The sequence below is a fragment of the Sarcophilus harrisii genome, chromosome 5 (assembly GCF_902635505.1).
Source record: "Sarcophilus harrisii chromosome 5, mSarHar1.11, whole genome shotgun sequence".
Classification (NCBI taxonomy): Eukaryota; Metazoa; Chordata; class Mammalia; order Dasyuromorphia; family Dasyuridae; genus Sarcophilus; species Sarcophilus harrisii.
In genome coordinates this window covers 21,796,152-21,818,471 of record NC_045430.1, presented here as the reverse complement: position 1 = coordinate 21,818,471, position 22,320 = coordinate 21,796,152, and the positions used below count along the sequence as shown (strand labels likewise).

At 36.9% G+C, this 22,320-nt stretch overlaps 1 protein-coding gene across 3 annotated transcripts; it reads left to right on the top strand.

Moving 5' to 3' along the window:
• On the top strand, nt 1-21,800 carry TDG (thymine DNA glycosylase). 3 transcript variants are annotated; one of them, XM_031940088.1, is made up of 10 exons: nt 1-199; nt 7,543-7,715; nt 12,122-12,351; nt 13,863-13,932; nt 15,997-16,132; nt 16,763-16,845; nt 16,932-17,026; nt 18,382-18,553; nt 19,206-19,334; nt 20,018-21,800. In XM_031940088.1, the coding sequence occupies exons 1-10, from the start codon at nt 177-179 to the stop codon at nt 20,158-20,160; spliced, it is 1,254 nt and encodes a 417-aa protein (XP_031795948.1). In that variant the 5' UTR covers nt 1-176; the 3' UTR covers nt 20,161-21,800. The 3 variants fall into 3 exon arrangements, with proteins under 3 accessions (XP_031795948.1, XP_031795947.1, XP_031795949.1); XM_031940087.1 differs by having other exon boundaries at nt 12,119-12,351; XM_031940089.1 differs by lacking the exon at nt 1-199 and adding an exon at nt 654-694 and having other exon boundaries at nt 12,119-12,351.
• Nucleotides 21,801-22,320: the final 520 nt, after the last annotated feature.

Sequence of the window (22,320 nt, the reverse complement as noted above, 5' to 3'; positions counted from 1 at the left end):
TCTGGGAGGCGGAGTAGAAGCTGAGGGTTCTCTGCTGAGCTTGTCGTCTCTTTCCATCCATCCATCCATCCATCCATCCATCTCTCCGTCAGTCCCGAGCTGGGACGATCCCCTCCGGCTCGGCAGGGAAACACTTGATTAAGAGAGGGCACCGTCGATTGGAAGGGCGGCGGGGGATGGAAGCCGACGACCCGAGCAGGTACGTCTCAGGGCTTGGCGACTGAAGGGCTACTGCCCCCCACTCTCCAGCCCATACTCCCCCCCCCACCCCTCTCCCTCTCCCTCTCCCTCTCCTTCTCCTTCCCTCCTCCCCTTTGTGGGCGCATGCGTATGAGGAGAACTTTAAATGCCCCTCATCCTGGTACAAAGGCGGAGGCCGCGCGCGTGCGCAGACTCAGCCTTTCCCCTCCCCCCTACCTCCCCGCCCCCGCTTTTTTTCGCCTTTGGCCAGTTTTTATTAAAGCACCTATTGGGTGTCAGCCTCGGTATTAGGCGCCGGAGAATGCGCAGACGAAATACGGCTTGTGCCAGAAGCCTTCCCCACCCCCACGCCCCGATGCCTTCCCTCCTTTATTACCTGCAGTTCTCGTATCTCTAATATGTGCGTGTTGTCTCCCCAGTAGACTCCAGGCTCTTTGAGGGCAGGTAGCAGTTTTGCGTTTCTTTGTGTCTCCAGCTCTTAGCACAGTGCCCGGTACGTAGTTTTTCTAAAAAATCAAATTTAAGCCTCTAAATTAAGTTAAGCGTTTATATTCAATCTAAACCTCAATTTTAAAATTTATTTTAGATTAAGCTTTTAAATTTAGCCTCTTAAGTTCAAGTTAAGTTAATCCTTAAATTTAACATAAGATTTAAATATAAGACTCTAAATAATTTAATTAAATTTTCTTGACATTTTAATATTTAATTTTAATAATTAATCTTTAATAATAAATTAAATTAACATTTAAACTTTAATTGGAGACAGCTAGGTGGCTCAGTGGGCCTGGAGGTGGGAAGATCTGGATTCAAATATGGCCTCTGAGACTAGCATTGTGATCCTGGGCAAGTCACTTAACCTTAGTCACCGGAGAAGAAAATGGCAAACCAGTTTGCTAAGAAAATAACATGGATTCTGTGGTCCATAGGGTCTCAAAGAGTCCGACAAGACTGAACAAGAAGAAAATGTTAAATTTGATATAATCTTAAAAAAATGATTATTGACCCAAAGTAGTCCTTGCTTACCTTTCTCTGGTTGTTTTTAGATTTTTATATAAGGAGAGTGGATAATAGGTAAGCAAGGACTACTTACCTTTTTCTGGTTGTTTCTAGATTTTTATCTATTGAGAGTGGATAATAGCATCTACTTTACTAGGTTTTTGTGAGAATCTTGGGAGAAGTCAAATAATGGCTGTTCCCAAGGCTTTGATGCTGCTTTAAATTTTAATTGCTTAAGGCCTGAAAAGTTTAAAGCTATATTTAGGATTTTGGAACACCTTGAGTGAAAAGGACTTTGCAGACTTTAAAACATACAATTGATAGCCTGGTAGAGATTAGAAAGGACCTGTGGTTTTATTGTTAGTGGATTAGTAAACTGCCACTACTGAAGGCTCTTTATAGCTTAGATTTCGAGTCTTTAGATACTTGCCTGAGGATAATTTAACTGACCCCCCTTGGCACTTGCCACCTTTGCTGTTTTGAGATTGATTAAAGCCCACTCTCACTGGAAGCTAGAGCCTTAAGTACTTCATCTTGTGCTTGCAGATTGTTAAATTGTTGGTGGGTGTACAGGTAATAGATGAGCAAATATAGGAGATCCCTGGTTTTAGTTCTTGAGTGATTTGAGTCTTGGCTGACTTTCTGTGACCCCATTTGGGTTTTTCTTAGCAAAGATACTGGAGTAATTTTCCATCTGTAGTTCATTTTACAGATGAGGAAACTGAGATGAACAGGGTTACATGACTTGTCCAGGGTCTCACAGCTAGTAAATAAATGAGGCTACATTTGAACTCAGGTTTTCCTGACTCTAGGCCTGGCACTTTATCCACTTAACCACCTAGCTGCCCCACTCTTGATCTAAATGACTGCCACTATACAAAGCATTTGGGGGGAGGGTAGGTGGGAGGAGGAGGTATTCAACCCCCTTCTATTATTCCATTCACTTAACACTGGCCTCCTTTCAATTTCCTGAAACTCCAACTTTTGCTTCTTGGCATTTTCCCTGGCTGCCCCTCCTGCATTAAACACTCACTCTCCTTGCGCTGCCTCCCCAAAATGCCAGCCAGTAATTCTCACCTTCCATAGCAAGTCATTCCCAAGCCCTTTTAATTCTAGTTCCTTTCCTTTCCTCTGTAAATTATTAACAATTTATCCTGTGTGTGGCTGATTTTTATATATATATATGTATATATATATAATTTGCTTAGGGACTAGATTTTGCTTTTCTTTGTATCCTCTAGCATTTAGCACTCTCCCTGGCACTTAATGGGTGCTTAGTAAATCCTTATTGATGATCAGGGAAATATTTCCACAGGTGTCTTCAAAGCTTTTAACAAAGAAAACAGCATTAGGACTTTGGGAACATGATGTTTTAGAAGATGGATCACAAGATGAGCCTTGAAGGGAAGGAGGGAGGGAGGGAGGGCACCCCAGGCAAAGGCCCAGCAGAGTTGGAGTGTTGGATCCAAGCTGTACTGTAGAGTGGGGAGAAGGTAATAGTGTTTCATCAGCCTGGAAAGATTGATTGGGGCCAGATTGGGAAGGGACTGACAAAGCAGTTTGAGCTGTCAGGGGCATGGTCAGTCCTCCTTTGTGTCTCCCTTTGTGGGTTAAGAATAACCTGGGATCATTGCTTTATGAAGCATTATTACAGACAGGCAACATAAAAGATATCACAAGAGAAATCTAGCTCTAGAGATGCAAGGGACCTCAGAAGTCATGCAGTCCAATCTTCTCATTATACAGTTGGATAAACCAAGACTCAGATACTCTGACTTGCTTTGCTTTATGCAAGTGGTAAATAACAGAGACAATATTTGAACCTAGTACCAGCACTGTTTCCAGGATGAGTCGCAACTCTACTCTTTAATAACTGTTTGCCCAAGATAAGACTTCTCCCTGACCCATCATTCATACTTGCCAACTCTGGTGGATTATTGTGAGGAAAGGCAACACAAATTTGAATGTCTGTAGTAGACCCAGATGTTCTGGATTGGTTGTATTGGGATTCTTGTGTTAGAACTGTTTGATAGTAATAACATTCAGTGGGTTTTCTCTGACACTTTAGCTTAGAAACCATCTTCATTTTCTTCAGTGCATATCATACTCATCCTGCATGACTTTTATCTGTTCTGCCATAAATCTTTTTTTTAAATAAGTTTTTAATTGATATTTTGTTTCTCATTTTCCCATAGCTATCTTGTATTTCTTCTCTCTCCCAGAGATCCATCCCATATGACAAATAATTCAGATACATTGAAAAAGGCCAAAAATGTGTAGTGTGTGTTACCTGTTCTCCTCCTACCTCCATGGAGGGATAGGTTGGAGGGTACTTCTCCTTTCTCTTCATATAGGTCCTGCTCAATCTTTTAATTTTGTTACATTTAGTTTTGATTTTTTGACATGTGGTCAGATGTCAAAGTTACTGGGTAGATTGTTTTCTTGGTTCTGCTTATTTCATTCTGTATCAGTTCATTAATAATCTTTCCTTGGTTCTCTGCTTACATCATACACATCATTTCTTACAGCACAGTAATCTTCCATTACATTCACCATGGTTTGTTTAGTTATTCCCAAATTGATGTATCTCCTTTGTTTCCATTTCTTAGCTTTCACAAAAAGTGCAATAAATACTTTGCAGTAGATGGGGACTTTTTTCTTATGAGTGATTTCTTGGTATTTAAACCAATTTAAGGAATTTCAAAAGGTATAGACATTTTAGTCACTTTATTTGCATAATTCCAAATTGCTTAATTCCCATAATTCCAAATTGTCGAACCATTTCACAGCTCCACCAATAACATATTACAGTATGAGGTAAAACCTCTCTTATTTTGATGTGCATTTCTCTTATAATTAGTAATTTGGAGCATTCTTTCAGGTGGTTGTGAATACTTTGCAGTTCTTATTTTGAGAACTGTTTGGTTATATATTCTTTGACTATTTATCTATTGGGGAATGGACATTAAACTTTTTTATATTCATGCAAGTTAATTATTTTCTTTCTTAGATATCAAGCTTTTATCAGAGAAATTTGACACAAAGAATTTTTCTCATTCAGCCATTTCTGAATGCATTCATGTCTATGCAGAAGCTTTTCAGTTTCAACTAATCAAAGTTATCTGTTTTATCTTTTGTCATTGCCTCTATCTCTTGTTTGGTTAAGAATACAAATCTTACCCATAACTGTGACAGATCCATAAATGTTTTATAAGGTGTCCGGCCAATATATAATATTTCTCTAGATCTCTAAACGTTGTGTGGCTGTCAGTGCTGCTTATGGCTTGTGAGATAGTGGTCCCTCTCTCTTGTTGAATGACTGGTTCTGGCTCACCCTATTGTCCTGCCCTGCATCTTTCTGAAGACATTCTGTACCCTACCTCTCTTATCTACTTGATCAGTTGGTGATATTTGGCAAGCTACTTATGCCCACTGTTCACTTCTCCTTTGCATTTCCTATTCCCTCTCAGAGATGCTACCCAATGATGTAGAAATTGTACCTTAGGAACACAGATAGGAGAAGCAGTCGGAGTAAATGAAGTGGACATTGAGGAATTCTTAAGAAAACGTTTAAGATTAATTCTTATCATATCTGGAAGAGAAGAGGATGCCAAAGTTTGGGGGTGAGGGGTGGATCTTGGATCTTATTGCCAAAGGTGATCTAGAGGATTTTAATAACCAGTGACCCATATGCCTTTCAGTATTTTACAGAAAGAGAAAATCTCTTCCTGATGGGATTTCCTACCTGGTTTTCCAGCAGTCTTGAGTTTGCTGAAACCTACTGAATACTGATACTCCTATTCCTTACCACAGATGATGGAAGCAGTGTGATACAGTGGGGAAAGGACTGTATTTGGAGTTATAGTATCTGATTTCAAATCCCACCTCCAGTATTTATTAGTTTTCTGATCATGGGCAAATTACTTACTATCTCTGAGCCTCAGTTTTCTATTCTGTAAAATGAGAGGATTGGAGTAGGTGATCTCTAAAAGGCCCTCCCACCTTGGAAGCCTATCTAGGATCAAATAAAATAGCACCATCATCTTATTGTCCATCTTCCATTAATGTTCTACTCAGCTGCCTCGTTGTGGCCTAGACATAATCCCCAGTTCTGTGAGACTGTGCCTTTGAATTATGAGCTTTAGGGAAACCTGTGAAGTTGGAAAGAGCTTTGAGTATGATCTAGTAATATACTTTGTGTTTGTAATCAAGGCCAGTCTAATTATGCCTGATGATGCCCATCACCAGGTTGGCTGTTGGTTCCTTTGCAAATATGATACATTTTACATAGAGAGATGGCTTGTCATCTGTTGGGAAAAGGAGTACCCAAACCATTGAAATCACAAAGCTTGATAATTGTCAGAATTTAGAAAAGTACCTTAGGAAATCCAGAGTTTAGATGAGGAAATTACGGCTTAGAGATAGGTGGTACTGAGGAGCAGATCCAAGAACTGAATGCAGGTTTTCTGAATGCAGAAATGTACTTATATGCATCTCATATAGAACTATAAAATATTGGTGCTGGAAAAGCTCTTGGAGCCTGGCTGTTCCTAACCTCTTTATTTCACCAACAAGACAGCAGAGATCTCCTGTTAAGTGATGTGCCACAACCAGATAGTGACAGAACTGGAACAAAACCCAGCTTTCCTTACTCCTGTCTAATTGCATTTTCTCCATACGCTGATATTTACTGTTCAGGATGTTGTCATGGGAGTCGAAGAATATTCAATTGTATTTGGTATACTTGCTCAGCTCTTAAAATTTTAACTCTTTAACTTAAAGTTTAAACTCTTAGAGAGTTTTTCAAAATCGGTTTTGAAAGCAAGGCTTGTAATGCTAAGAACTTAACCTATAATTTATAGAAAATAAATTCAGGACTTCATTTCTAGGTATGGGTTAAATCGTATAGCTTTGTTAACTTAGAATTTCAGGAATTCTTTCTCTTAATTATTGAAGTTCATTTAACAATATTAGCTGCTTATTTCCTCCAAATGAAAACTACACAGTGCTTAATTGAAGCATTTGCACTGGTATATATATATATAATATCATTTATGATATATATATGACATACTGACTAATTGAAAAAGGAGTAATGTAACCCAGACAGTAGTCAATTAAGTTTATGGCTCCTCTCATGTCAGAGAGAGGGTAGGGGAACTATTAGGACTTCAGAAGGTTGTATTCACTTTCAGATGAAGTCACTGTTATATAACGCTTTATAATGTTTTTTCTTTGTCACAAATTAGGATTCAATCTGAAGGTGAGAATAATATAACTGATATAAAGACAAAAAGGCCTAAATAAAATCTATTTAAAATAAAATAATGAAAGAGAAATATGTTGGAAATAACAGTAATATTTAAAACTTTTATCTTTAAATTTTTTGAACCCAGCCTTTTTGTTTAATATCATAAAGTTAATAGAAGTTAGGATGGCGTCAGTTGAAAATAATCTTGTAGTGAATTCTTTTGCAAAAATTAATAATTTAATAACATGAATAATTACTTCTTGTTAAATCATTCTTAAGTTTGAATTTTCATTTTTCAGGTTGTCCTAAATGGGGCATACCTGTGCCAGTAACCTGCAAGAGTAAATTGGGATATTTTGAGGGTACAATGGTAATTCCTTTTCCATGGTTTTACCTTCAGTGATTGTAAATACATTTTAAATAGCTCTTGTTAATAAACATCGATTCACTGTCAGGCTCTTTCATTTTTATTTTAATTTTTTCAGATTCAGTCTTCAAAAGTCTTAGCCACTAGAAAACTGATCCTGAAGTTTAGGTGTGCTATTGTCACCACACAGTTGAACAGCTAAGCCCAGGAGAGCTAGCAGCAATTCTTAAATATTTCCTTTTTTTTTTTTTTAAACAAGGCTTTAAACAAGACTTATATAGAACATATTGATATGAAAAAAATTAAATGTTTGTGTAGAGACCAAGTATTTTGTCATAACCTATAATAGTGTTACATCACTTATCAGAACTTTTTTTCTGCTAGTATGATTAAATATTGATATAGATTGAATGTTGCGGTTATAGCTATCTTTAACATTATGGTAGTTACTCAGATCTGCCTTGAAATGTTAAAAAAAAAAAAAAAAAAAGCTTTCTTTGAAGGTCGGTGGCTGTTGTTAACTTTTTGGGTCTTTCTAGCTGTGGGATTCTGTGATATTTCTAGACCATCTCCATATTCCTCAAGTAGTCTTATTGAAACATATAAATCGAAACATATGTAAATTCTGGATATGAAGTAGCATGCTAAGGTCTCATTTTACAACTTCATATTTAATGAAACAGTTTGTAACATTATAATGAAAGCATATTCTCTTACTCTTTTTAAGATATTATTTTGAGCAATTTCAAGCATTTTACCAGTTTCCGTATTATCCAATGATGGCTGCACCTCCCAGCATGGACTTTATGAATGAACAACCAGCTCTGCCAGAAATCCCACTCCCACTCCCAACCTTTGAACCGGAACCGGAACCGGAACCTGAACCTGAACCTATTCAAGGTAATTTTGGAAAATTAAGTAAAATTTTAATTAATTAGTCTTTTTCATTTTTAGAAAACATGTAATTAATTGCTCTTTATAGGGGTCCTTCATTGTGTTTGTCTTTCTAGGACATATTTTCATGACTTAGTGATATCTTTCCTTTAGACTTCACCCTTCATTCTTTCATGTAAGTCTTTCCATGTTTTTTCTAAAATCAGCTAGCTATCATTTGTTATAGCATAATATATTGCTATCATAATCATATGCCACAACTTGTTCAATCATCCAAGCATTTCTTCAATATCCAGCTCTTTGCCATTAGAGAGAGCTGCTGTAGAACATGTTTGGGTTTTTTTTTCCCCTTTTTCCCTAATATCTTTGAGAAACAGACCTAATTAGTGGTATTGCTGGGTCAGTCCATACAGGTTTATAACTCTTTGGGCATAATCACAGATTGCTCTCCAAAATGGTCAGATCTGTTCACAGTTTCACTAACAATAAAATTAGGGTCTCAGTTTTTCCAAATCCGCTCCAACATTTGTTGTTTTCTCTTTCTATTATTTTATCCAATCCGAAAGATGTAAGATAATGTCTAAAAGTTGTTTTCATTTGCATTTCTCTAATTAGTAGTGATTTAGAGTATTTATTAATATGACTAAATATAGTTTTAATTTTTTCTTTGAAAAACTGCCTCTTCATATACCTTGATCATTTGTCAACTGAGGAATGACTCATATTCTTATAAATTTGATAAAGTTCTTTATCTGAGAAACCATCCATAAAAGTTTTCTCCAATTTCCTGTTTTCCCTCTTAATGTTGGTTATGTTGTTTTTATTGTACACTTTCTAATTTAATGTAATCAAAATTACCCATTTTACACCTTACAGTCTTCCAGAATTCACTTTTAAATGGAAAAACATTTTAAATTTCATAAAAGAACCAGAGGAAGATCTACAGTGAACTGTATGGATCTTTTATAGTACATTTATGGGGAAACTTAGAAAAAAATCATATATGATAGAGGTCTGTGCATGTGTTTTGTAAGCAGTATCAATGAAAGTAAAAATCAAAATATCAAAATGAATTTGACTATATACATTGATAATATAATTTTTAAAGAAAGTAGTACATGTGCCAACATATCCTAATCCAACTTTTTGGATAAATTTAAAAACAGAAACAGAAAACTTTGTATTAGCATCAGAATTTTACTCCTCAGACTAACCAGCTTGATCATCACTCAGATTAAAAAACATAGCCAAAAAGCATTAGTAAGGATGCAATACTAAAAAATCTTAATAGATTTCTATCTTAAACTTTTTTAAAATTAAATTTTAGTACAGAAGTGAAAATGTTTATTTTATTTGGTTTTTTAAAAACAAAAGCTACTGATCCTTAGAGGAAAAATCAGTCAACAGCCACATGGATTCAAAACAAAATCAGCAATACATACTTGAAATTGATTTAGATGTGTCTATTTTGTTTTTGTTTTTTTTCTTTTAATTTTTGGAGAGACATATTATTGTTCTTTCCTTTTGCTACTTACATTAAAAATGGAACCTAGAACTCTGTTCAGTAACTCCATCAGATAATACAATCCTGCTTCTAAAAGGGCAAATATATTTTAAAGAAGATGCTGGAGGATGTACAGAAAATGACAAGCAGAGTGGTGGAGGGTCTTGACTTTCTGCTCAAGGAGCTGCTGGTGCTTGATGTGAAGCAGAAAGCTCGCTACTCTCAGTGTTTGAAAAGTTTAAATGAGGCAGTAGTTCTAAAGAGGTAAATTTGGATCTGACATTATAAGTATAAACTTTCTGTCAATGATAGCACTTTAAAAATGGGATGGGCAGCAGGATCCTGCTCTCCTGAGACCTCTAACAAAGACAGAAATAGGAGAGCCACTGCTGAACTCTTTGGCAGAGAAGATTTTTGTAGAAGAATAAATTAAATTTGACTTGTACTGGTTGTGTGACCCTGGGCAAGTTACTTAACCCTAATTGCCTCGCGCTCACCCTCCCAAAAAAAGAATGAATTGAACTTGATATTCTTTTGAGAATTCAGCCTTGGCTCTGATACTCACTAGCTATGTAAAAAAGGGTCTCTTAGCTTCTCCAAAGACTGCAAGTTTCTCATCTATAAAAAAAATCGATGAATCTTGATAGCTGCTAATGTCTTTTCTAATTCTAAATCTATGTATGATCCTCTGATTTTTTCCAAACCTGACATTATATAACAATAATAATTTAGCCCAAAACATTATATACAATTTTATTTTACATCATATGTAATTTTATATGCAAGGATTTTTTCTTAAATGATTATTTAAAGTTAAGAAACAAGTGTTTTTGAATTACTTTATTTTTCTCAATTGTCAGTGAGAGAAAACTTTTATATTTTCTGCTCTGGAAAGTAAGAAGTATCCAGTTTCATCTTCTAGAGGGGAAAAAAAATTCAGCACAATATCTCCACCCTGTGGCCTTTTAGAATATGGTGGCTATTTAAAGTTACTGTATTTTTGAAAGTATCTTTTCAAATGTAGTTACCTCTTGCTTGCTTTGCAGACGTATCCAATTAAGCCAAGGGCAGGAGTATTGCTATCTTTAATATAATGGCTTATAAGCATAGTAATTAAGCTTTAAAAAAAGAAAAACAAAACCACTGGAAAATTAAGAGTATGGTACAATGGCTAGAGAGCTGGCCTCATAGTCGGAGAAACCTAAATTCAAGTCCCGCTTCTGACACATATGGAAAGAATGACCCTGAGTATACTCAGCAACTTTCTAAGACTACAAGATGGCAGAACATTTGCTGATCTGTATTAATAGGAGGAGTTTCTACACTAAGAATATCCTATATCTATGAAATCATAGGTTTAGAACAAAAGAAATTTATCAGACATGTTATTTATAAATTCCTGAACTGGATATATTCTTATTTGAACTAGATAAAAGAAGCCTAGTTTAGGGTTCAATTATTTCAAGCAAAATAATCCACAGGAAGCTAACTCCAATTTTAAAAAAAAAAGGTCATGACAGAATTTAGAGATATCAATTCAAAAGCAAACTGGTAGGACTTTGCAGAGCTTATGCTCTAGGCACTGGAAGAAAACTTTAGTAAAGATCTGGATGCTGGATTTCTAGTCTTAGGCAATATGGTACAGTAAAAAGAATAGTGGACTTAAAGTTAAGGAACCTGAATCCCAAGCCCAGTTATGCAATTTATTACTGGGGTTACCATGAGCAAGTCATTTAATCCTATTGGGTGTCAATCTCTTCATATATGAAATAAGGAAGCGTCTTCCAACTCAATTTATAATTTCACATATTGTTTAACTTTAGGGTGTAGGTGGGTTAAATTCACCCATAAAAGGAAGCATGCCAGATTAAATGAGAAAACAGAAACCAACAATTTGCTGCATATGAGAATGTACATAAGACATAAAGACAAAAGTACAGAATTTTTCAAAAATGGGGCTAAAACAAAATCGATTTATGTCAAGAATTGCAGTCATGATTTAGGTTAAAACAACAGTAAAAATAGATGTGATAGATGAATTTAGAAGAATCACATAGGATAAGATGGCATGAGATTACAAATCTATTAAAGTAATGTGTTTTTAAATATTGGCATGGGAAAAATCTTTCAAGTTTTCAGTAGATCCTCCAGTAATTTATTTGCCTTTTGAAGTATCACCACATTTTCCTGGAATTATCAGGAAAGAAAATCATGTTCTGTAGAAGTGAACTAGCCTACTAACTTAAGTTTACTTGCTTACTACTCATGACAATTTCAAAAAAAATAACTTTCTGATGGGAACTCTTTCTTTAAAGTAATTTTTTTACTTTTCTATCAAGTATATTGGATCAAATAAAATATTTTCTTGAGGATTCAGGCTTATTACTATGAACCAAGCAAATACCTGTTGTTTCCAGATGCTATTATGCTGCTAGGCTCTTGGGGTGAAGGTATAGAAATGAGATACTCCTAACCTTCCAGGAGCCTGTGTTTTGTTGGCCAGATACATCATGATCACAGAGAAGAGAATTCAGTGTATATTCTGAGAGGTTTGTAAGGAATGGGTTCCTCTGACAACTGAGAGTTGCCTCCAGATGCCGAATGTGTTCCTTGCTCAGACCACCATTTCATGAGAGGACCAGGCCATACTAACTTTACTCCTGCCTCACTTTCCGGCCTTCTCTATCCTTGTACATAGTGGTGTAAGGTAATTGTGCTAAATCTTCAATATATTGTCTCTTAGGGCTTTTGATGGATTCCTGTTATTAGACCTCTAGCCTAAGTTACTGCTATTTTAAAGTATGTAAGGACTTAATGAAGAGCTTATATATGGTGAGCACTGAATACTGTACATCTGTGATAAAAATGTCAGTTAGCCACAACCTAAATAATTCCAATGTTTCAGAAGAAAAAGGTAGAAAAAGAAGAACCAGATCTTCGGAGGCAAAAAAGTCAGAGCCGAAAAAACCTGCAACCCCCAGAGCACCCAGGGCAGCCAAATCCAAGGGGAAACAAGAAAAAATTACCGACACTTTCAAAGTGAAAAGGAAAGTGGATCGTTTTAATGGGGTTTCAGAAGCTGAACTTCTGACCAAGACCCTACCTGATATTTTGGCCTTCAACCTGGACATTGTCATTGTAAGTTAGAATCATCATAAAACTTTTCATAGCAGACTGAGTTTTATCAATGGATTATTTATGATTTACGGGTCTCTTAAGATACTGTGGTACCTCAATGGAAAGATTCATGTCTGAGTGTCCTTTCTGGGAATTCTAAATATCTGAGCTGCTGAAGGTTGCATAGCAGAAGGCCACTCGGTTCTTACTGTCCAATTTTCCTTTCAAGAAAAAGTTTCACTACCAAAATAATTAAAAGATAAGAGAACAAAACATAACTATTGACCAAAGTGATCCAAGCAGTTCCCTATCAGCCTCATTCCCTTTCTGATTTTGCTTTCTCACCCTGCTTTACCATCTTTTGACCACATTTCTTAGTATATTCCTGTAAAATAGGAATATACTTACCTTTTATCTCACTTCTTATCTTTTAGGGTAAGTTGATCAAAATGTAACAGCACAAAGTGGGATGGGCATTGAGCAGTAAAGTAAGGGCTGCTCATTGAACCAGGAGCTGATGTTAAATATGGCCCCATTTCTTCATTTTCTTCCTATCATTTGATTTTGGGATTTGTCAGGGCATTTGTGTTGGGGTTTTGCAAACATTTAGAAAATGTTATGAAATATGATACACTAGTGGAAAGTAATTTTTTTTCTATTGTGCTTTGTGGTTAACAAAACCTTTTCCTCTCAAGAAGCCACTTTTTTTTTTTTTTTTTTTTTTTGGGGTGTTGGGTTTTTTTTCTCTTTTACAGACAAGAACTTGAACAGGACTTGAAGTGGGGTCTTCTAATGCCACATCTAGTGGCATTTTCCACTTTCCCAACAAAAGATGCTATATTTTAAAAAGCAGTCAGGGTTAAGGGACTTGTCTAGGATCACACAGCAAGTTGCCTGAGGTTAGATTTGAACTCAGGTCCTCCTGATTCCAGATCTAGTGCTCTATCCATGGTATCACCTCTGAATTCTTTTCTGATCATCATTCCTTTGAACTTTTCTGTGCTACATTGTACAGAAATGTGTCTTTTATGCATTTTGATTTAAATACCTTGAATTTTTTTTTTTAAAGGTCACTAGGGATTAGCCTTTAACTCAGAGTGTCAGACAGTTGTCCCACAACACTCATAGTGTACCCTTACCAGATTAAAATAATAATTGGGAAATATTTATCAAAATAGAGATATAATAGATAACATTACATTTTAAAACTAAGACATGCAGCCCATATGCTTTCTTACATATGACTCCCATTTCTATTTGCATTTGACCTCACGTTTAGCTGAAATATGGTGCAATTGACCCAAATTTAAAAAATAATAATTTAGGACCAATTGTTTTTTTTCTAAAATGAAATTAAGATTAGGAAATTATTTAAAAAGCATATATTGTTAATCAAATTTACTTAAATTTGTCTTTTAGCTAGATAATTGTACAAATGAAGAATGAGGAATTGATTGTTATTCTACCCATCCCACCCAGATCACATCTTGGTATCTCTTAAAATTAAAATTTGAATTATCTTGCTTTTCTAGATTGGCATAAACCCAGGACTAATGGCAGCTTACAAAGGGCATCATTACCCAGGACCTGGAAACCATTTTTGTGAGTTGTTTTCTTAATTTATCATTATTGTTGATTGTCATTAACTTTTTAGTTAGATGATTTTTTCCTTGTCTCAGACTGGCATGGTATGGGCACTGAGGTTTGTAAGAGTGTAGCGAGCCAGTTTTGCCAATCTAGAAAGAATCTGAGGGATTGTGTCTTCTATGCCAGAGCAGCTGGATTAATATAAAGGGACTCATCACTAACGGAAAGGAGGGAAGGGGGAGGTGTTGCTAGGCAATAGCCTGGGGGGGGGGGGGGGGACTTTGATAGGCCATAAAATTAGTAAAAATACCAACCAGCCCCTCCCTCTGTTCTAGAGCAAAAATAGTGAGTAGTTAAGGTAGAAGGGCAAAGGGCACTAAAGCCAGAGGGTCTGGGAATGTCTACTAGATATTTCTGCTGGATATTTAGGCTTAATGTGTTATTTCTGTCGGTAACCAGAGAGTTAATTATAGGACAGAGGTGCTAACCCATATCCGTATTGACATTCTTACTGTGAGTCAAAACAAAATACATGACTGAGTTGTGTGGCTCATAGTTATTTCCTAGAGGCAGATGTAGACTGCGGTCAAAATGGCAGCCTAGCAGGAAGAAGTACAGCCAAGTTTCTCTATCAAAATTCTTCCACAGAGATCTTGGACTTGTCATTTCATAGAGTTAGGGGGCTCCCCATGTGAAAACTTCCTCCATTAATTCTTATCTACAGTTCAGAGCCTTCTAGAGTACACACTTCATTACCTACTTCTTAGGTGTTAAAGGCAGGACTTAAATCTTGAGACCGTGACACCGCACCTCTAAAGTAATAAAATTACAGTTCACATCCAAAAAATACGGATCCCATGTGATCTGACTTGCCTTTATTTCTGGTATTTGGAGGGGACATGCTGGTATCATCTATTAGCATGAAGACAAACTAATAGTCAGATGGATTAGGCCATCACATTTCCAAACATAATTATTTAATGCTGGAGTAGTTACAAAAGCCCTCATGATGTTCCAGTCAGAAGTGCTTTACAAGGGCCAGACTCAGTACACACTCTAGTTACAGGGCGTTACAAGTGTTAGTTCTGTTATACTTACTAAGAAATATGAAGTCACAAAGAAGAAATGCACTGGTGTCTATCTCCTCATCCAGTGGACTAAATATACAGATATACCTGAGGCACTGCATTCTAAGATGTCATTCTAAAAACCTCATGTGTGAAGAATTCTGATCATCTTAGATTCATAAAGACCTGGACTATAAAGGAACCTTAACAGCCTTCTAATCTTGTTTTCAGTTATAACATAAGACCTTTTTTTTGTCAGAACTTTAGGGTTACAGGTTGATTGAATGAGTGCTAAATAGCATTTATTCAGTATTTGCTGGGGTTTGAGGACACAAATAAAGCCAGGCAGTCCCTGCTTGTCAGGAGCTCACTTTATAAATGGGGAGACAGATGGAAGGTTTCAGCTGCAAGTCCTGTACTCTTTAGGGTACAGTGGGAGAAGTAGATGGACCTCTTCTCTAATATCATTTCACCCTGATACTATGATATCCATAGCTGATGTTGAACCCAGGACTTTAGTGGTGAAAATTTCCTTTTCTCCCTCTGCTGTGGCTGTGACTGGCTGTTACTGTAGCTCCAGGAGAAGTAGTCCTCAGACTGCATCTTCACAGGATGGTTCATGACTGAGGGCACTGGGCTAGAAGTCTTGATATTCCCAAGGCTACTGGGGTCAAGGTCCTCTGGGCTATCCCCACCAAGGTCTGAAAGGTCAAGGTGATGTTGGTGATGGCTCAATCTGCCCAGCACTTGTTGCCTCGGCTAGTTTGCCTATTTCTGAGTAGCAGGCAGTTAATGAAAAAAGACTGCTCTTATTGCCCTGTAAAAATCTGCTTGTAGTATTCTACTTATGAATGAGAAGAGGTTTAATGATGTTTTTGTTTTTGTTTTCTTACTATATCTTCTAAAGAATGGAATGTGGAAAGGAGAATATAAATTCTCCTTATACCAGAAAACCTTTCATCTTGAAGTTAAAAATCACACTTTATTTTTTCCCCCTACTCTTTCGTAATAGGGAAGTGTCTCTTTATGTCTGGGCTGAGTGAGGTCCAGTTAAATCATATGGATGACCATACTTTGCCAGGAAAGTATGGTATTGGCTTTACAAATATGGTGGAGAGGACTACTCCGGGCAGCAAGGATCTTTCAAGGTAGGGTAGTGGGTAGTAAGCAATGATTTTTATACTGTAAAATAACCTGGTAGGTTGTAATTATCTTCTTCTTGTCCTCCACTTTCCATATTGCTTATGTTATCTGTATTGTTTTCGTCTGTTTTAATAATAATAGCTTTATTCCAAATAGATACAAAGATAATTTTCAACATTTGCTCTCATATAACCTTGTGTTCCAAAATTTTCTCCTTTCTTTCTTTCCCCCCACATCCTTCCCCTAGTAATCCAATATAGTTTAAACATGTGCGATTCTTCTTAACATATTTCCATATTTATCATGCTGCACAAGAAAAATCAGATCAGAAAGAAAAAAAACAAGCAAGCAAACAACAATAACAAAAAGGTGAAAATACTATGTTGTGATCCACATTCAATCCCCATAATTCTCTTTCTGGATACAAATGGCTGTCTCCATCACAAGTCTATTGGAAGTGGCCTGAATCACCACATTGTTGAGAAGAGCCAAGTTCATCAGTTGATCTATTATCTATATTGTTTTAAAATTAAAATGGTGTTACTGTTTTTTTTTATTGTTGTTATAAAAATTGGCTAAGATAACATTACTGTATTATTTCGTCATCTCTTGATGACTTTGTTATTCCTTTTTAGTAAAGAGTTTCGAGAAGGAGGGCGTATTTTGGTGCAGAAATTACAGAAATACCAACCTCGGATAGCGGTTTTCAATGGAAAATGTAAGATTTTTCTATGCAGTTGAGCTAACCTTCTGCTGATGTTGTTTCTACAGTTCTACATATCAGTATGGTTTGTTTCATTTTAGGTATTTATGAAATTTTCAGCAAGGAAGTTTTTGGAGTAAAAGTTAAGAAGTTGGAATTTGGACTTCAGCCTCATAAGGTTCCTGATACAGAAACTGTAAGTTCCCTAAACTGTATTTGTTCGCAAATTAATTATGCATGGAAATGAAAGATTTTTGGTCAGGTTAGCCTCTTTCCTCATGATGATGATGAGAAGAAAAATAGCATGTTGGTCCAAATAAAGGCTTTTAAAATGTGATCTCTTTGAAAGGAAAAAATAGATATATTGTAATAACACCAAAAAAGATCACGTATTTATTTTATATAATCCGTATTTTAAGGAAGAAATAGTTTGACTGATAATTGATTGAATATGGTACATGTGATTATTTTGCTGAATAGTTTATTTGACCCGAGTCTTGAACTAAGTCTATAAATGTAGACATTTGCTTGATAGTCAGAAAGGTTGAAACAGATTTGTCAAATTCAAGCATATTATCTTGACAAAGTAGTTTTAAAAAAAATAAGAGTAAAATTATTTTGATAGTAGAAATATATTTTTTCAAATGAAGGGGAAATTTTAATAGTAGTTCCAAATAGTTCTATTTTCCAAATCCATTTATCCTGCAAATTTTATCAGGTATATACTCGGCAATGCTGAAAATATTTGTTGTTCAGTCATTTTCACTTGTATTCGATTCTCTGTGATCCCACTTGGGGATTTCTGGCAAAGATACTGGTGTAGTTTGCCATTTCCTTCTCCAGCTCATTTCACAGATGAGGAAACTGAGATAAACAGGGTACCCAGGGGCACACAGCTGGTAATTGTCTGAGGCCAGATTTAAATCAGGATGATGAGTCGTCTTGATTTCAAGCTCAGCACTCTGCACTGTGGTAGCACCTAGCTGCCCCAAGGGAAGATAGAAATAAAAATAAAACCTGCTCCCTGTTTGAGTATAGAAATTAAGGACTTCTCAGATCAAATAAATACATAATTATATGCCTACCCTTAGTAAGTGATTTCATTAATAATGGATTCATTTTTATAGCTGTTAGATAAATTTTGTGATCTATTTGCAGGAAAGGCCTAATTTACGTTATTTCTTTTAACAGTTTCACTCCCAGCTACCTTTTCATTGGGTGTGCACACATGCACCACACACACACACACACACACACACACACCCTCTCCCTTTGAGGACAAAGGTTGTTTGCCTTTTTTATCTATAACTCTTCCACATAGTAGGAGCTTATTAAGTGCTTGCTTGATCTGATTTGGCTTTATGGCAAGCACCCCTGCTAGGAGGCAGGAGCCCTGGCTTCTGGAATCTTTTCCCTCCAGCCTGGTTCAGGGGGCAGATCCTTGGTCACTCTGGGCCTTGAATATTGATTGGGGTTGTGAGGGTCTGAGGCCGGGGCCAGTCCTGTTCCAGATCCTTCTCACTCTAAACATTTCCTTGTCTCTTATTGTAGCTCTGCTATGTCATGCCGTCCTCCAGTGCGAGATGTGCTCAGTTCCCGCGGGCACAAGATAAAGTTCATTATTATATCAAACTGAGAGACTTGAGAGACCAGTTGAAAGGCATTGTACCTAACTCGGATGTACAGGAGGTGCAATATTCATTTGATCTTCAGCTTGCCCAAGGTACGTGGTAGCTTTATACAGAGGCAGCCATCATTAGACAGGAAGGTTTTGTCTTTCTGTTGCCCTCACCTCCCTCCTCCCAGGCCTTCAGATCTTTCGGATGCTCCTAAAGCAGGGGGTCATTACCACTTTGCCTTTTGGGGTCATTGCTGTCTCATGAAGCCTAGGGATGCCGCCCTTAAAACAGTGGTTCAGAGTTTTTTTAATGCATAAAAGAGAATATATAGGGATACAAAATAAACCAATTGTAGCAAAACATTTATTAAAAGGTTTAAAAAACATATTCACAGATTCTAGATTAAGAATCTCTATCCTGGAGAGGTTATTGATTTTTGTTTTTTTAATGTAGTTGGAGGGATGGGGTTGGGATAAAGAAATGCTATAAGAAATGTTATAATGTGTTTTTAAAATTACATATAAAGTATCCAGCCGTCTTTGAAGTTATTTTTTTTGTCTGTGCTTATAAAGTACCACATTTGGAATCTGCCCCCAATAACCATTATAGGCAAAGATGTTTGAGGTTTTCACAAATGTTCTGTGGTTATCTACAAAGGTGATTTACTGATTAACCGTTTTAATGTCTTAACTTGCACCAGTAACCATTTTCAAAATAATGGTGAGAAGGAGTTTTAATTTGTTTTTCTGCTTACAGAGGATGCCAAGAAGATGGCTGTTAAGGAAGAAAAGTATGATCCGGGTTACGAGGCAGCGTATGGAGGTGCTTACTGTGAAAGGGCATGTGATGTCGATCCGCCGTGTGCCTTCTCTTTGGATGGAACAGGTAATGAGGCTTCCCCTCCCTGTACATGTGTGCACACCTAATGAAAAGGTAGCTGGGGAGTGAAACTGTTAAAAGAAAACAACATAAACAACAACAACAACAAAGTCCTGTTGTTTTTCCGGCTATGATGACATCATCATGTTTACAATTTTGAGGAGGCAATGGGGCACAGTGCAGAAAATACAGAACTTGGGACCAGGAATCCCTAGTGTGCCTATACATCCAGCACAGGATCTGTGATCCTGGCAGTCTCTGTCTCTGTATGTATGTCTCCCTCTGTGTCTCAGGCAGACTCTTAAATGGGCTGCAGAATTTGTTCTCCAGGAATCTTCTTGCCCTCTCTTGGACAAGTGGCAGTTCTCTTGTGTTACTGTAAGTGATTGGGTTAGTAATGGCAGAGACGGACTCATTAATTTAATGTGTAATTGGGAGGGGAAAGATTTCTTCTCAATTACCGGAATGCAGTATGACATTTTAATGGTTTCCTACCCTGAAGAATTTAAAAAATGATGCTATTTTCAAAGATTTAAAAATGTAATTCCAGCTTATAACAGCAACTCTGATAAATCCTGTTCCCAGAAAACTCTTGGCCATTTTACCCATTCTCCTTTAAAGACCTTCAGTTTTATCGTCTCAGTCTTTTAGACAATAAACTAACACTATTTTTTTTTTTTCCTGTCTAGGAACAAATAATATAGCCTTATGTGGAGAACCAACTTTTGGGGACATTGCAAGTGATCAGTGGATGACGCAGTCATTCACAGATCAGATTCTGCCTTCCTTCAGTCCCTTCGGGACCCTAGAGCAAGAAGGCGGCTGTATGTGAAGATGGCCTCTCGGAGCTCTTGCTACATCCTGCAGTTTTAATGCAGCTGCCTAGAAGGGTGCTTCAGTTCACCAACTGAAGCATTTTAGTAGAACTTTACTTCTGTCGTTATTTTCTGATAGTCCAATTTGTGTGGTAAAATTAACTTTATGAACTAGATAGTTTGAAAACAAACGTAGATCCTTTTGTATGTGAGTTTTTATATTTAACGTATGTTATTGTTTACAGTTTTTGACAAACTGTAGTCTCATTTTTGAAGAAATTATTTCTTTTGGGAGTTGCTTGTAGTGTGTGCTTTTTTTTTTTTTTAAATAGCCTGTATATTTATACTTCTTTCTTAAATCTGCATATGGCAAGAAATTCCAGAGTCCTTCTTCTGCCTGAAAAGCACATCATGTGCATGATTGTCACGGGTACAGACATAAATGTGTCATAATTCACATGTGAACATGAGATTCCTCACCTGATGTCCGTGGAGCACGTGCTTTGGGATTTGGGGGGTTTCCGGTTGTGCTGATGGGGAAATCCTAAATCATTTCTTTCCTCAAAGTGACCCCTTCCCCACGTGGCCAGTGGTTGGCATTTCTTGGTGAAGAAGTCTCCTGGCTCCAGGCCGCAGGTCGGAGCCAGCCAACTTCCCTCCACAGAAGGTCAGCCGCTGGCCACCCCCTCAGAGCCGGCACACACAGTCAGCTCGGGGAATGCAGGCAGGCCGTGGGAAATCACATTCTCAATGGTTCGTTTGTCACTTGGCAGATTTTTTACTTGTATGGAAGAGCAGAGATACGTAGTTGGGAGGCAATGACCTTTCTGTCCGGGTGCCTGCCTCTGCTCTCCATGTTGTGAATGATGGAGTGATGTGTTACTCAAAACACTGTTTTGAGGAGTTCCATATAGGTGCTTTTCATACTTGAAACGTGCATAAAATGTGGTGTCTAATAGAATATGATTTCCCCTGCTGGTCCTATCTAATAAGCCAGTACTTTTCATTCCCTTTCTCCACCATAATTCCTTTCTTTGGCAAGAAAGTCTATCGGTTAGGGTCCACGAAAAGGATATTTTGATGCTTTATCTTGTGATTTCCTAGTATATAGTGTCCATGTTGCTCCATATGATCCATAATTATTTCATCATGTTATACCCATTCATCAGTGCCATTTTTATTCAATTCTGACCTGGTCAGAATGCTGAAATCATGGAAAGTCTGAACTGGAAGAGAGACCTTGGAGAGGTCTGCTAGTTCAGCTCCCTAATTTTCTTGTGGGGAAACAGACCCAGTGAGTTAAAGTGTTAATGGCAAAAGTAGGACAAGATCCTTGTGCCCTTACCCCCAACGCAGTGCTCTTACACACCACGCTTTTATATTCAGATAGTCTGTGGCTTTTTAAATATGAAATATTTATGATGGTTTATAGTTGTTGTTTTCAGGGAGTCATGTGGCTTAACCCTCTCTTTGTAATAGCTGTTTAAAAATCTATCTTTGTGAAAGATCCTGTTGCTTTTATTCTTGCTGTGGACTGTGGTGGAAACTTTCTCCCTTTCCCCTTAAACTGTGTGAAAAATCTTTGTTCTTTGTTATTTAAAATGATGTACTGTATTACCGTTTACATGGATATTTTCTTGCAGGTGCTCACAAGTGCCTTGCATCAGGGATTAGTAGGAATCAATTATATTTTCACAAGAATTATGTAAAGCATGTGATTAGGTACCACTATAGTATGTAACTATTGTAACTTTACAATAGTTTTGTATTTAATTTAAAGGGGAGGGAATACAGTCTTTGGATTTTGTCATACACCTGCTAGAGAAGTGAGTATTGAAAATATCAAACCACATGATACAGCATTTTCATGGAAAACGGGAAAGCAGTAGTGGTTGTTAAATTGTCTTATCTATCATGGTCTGGAACTTTTCCATTAAATAGTAATGGAAAAGATTTTAAATTCTTTTGAAAGTATGCCAATTTTGACAATAAAAATATAGGTGTTCCATATCTTTGTTATTTTCCTGTTGTGTGGGATTTTAACATTTTATTCCCTTTGTTGTATCTTCGGTTTTAGTCAGAAACTCTACCTAATTAAAAATATATTAAATGGTACTTTACCGTCCCCTTCTCTTATTGTCCTTTCCCTCCGCCATTGAGAAAGTACAGAAACCATT

Bases quoted from the DNA above. Each gene is read 5' to 3' on its own strand.
- TDG (XM_031940087.1), top strand. From the start codon at position 177: ATGGAAGCCGACGACCCGAGCAG. The intron at 16,133-16,762 runs GTAGGGTAGTGG...ATTCCTTTTTAG, and splicing joins GGCAGCAAGGATCTTTCAAG to TAAAGAGTTTCGAGAAGGAG. The intron at 18,554-19,205 runs GTACGTGGTAGC...TTCTGCTTACAG, and splicing joins TGATCTTCAGCTTGCCCAAG to AGGATGCCAAGAAGATGGCT.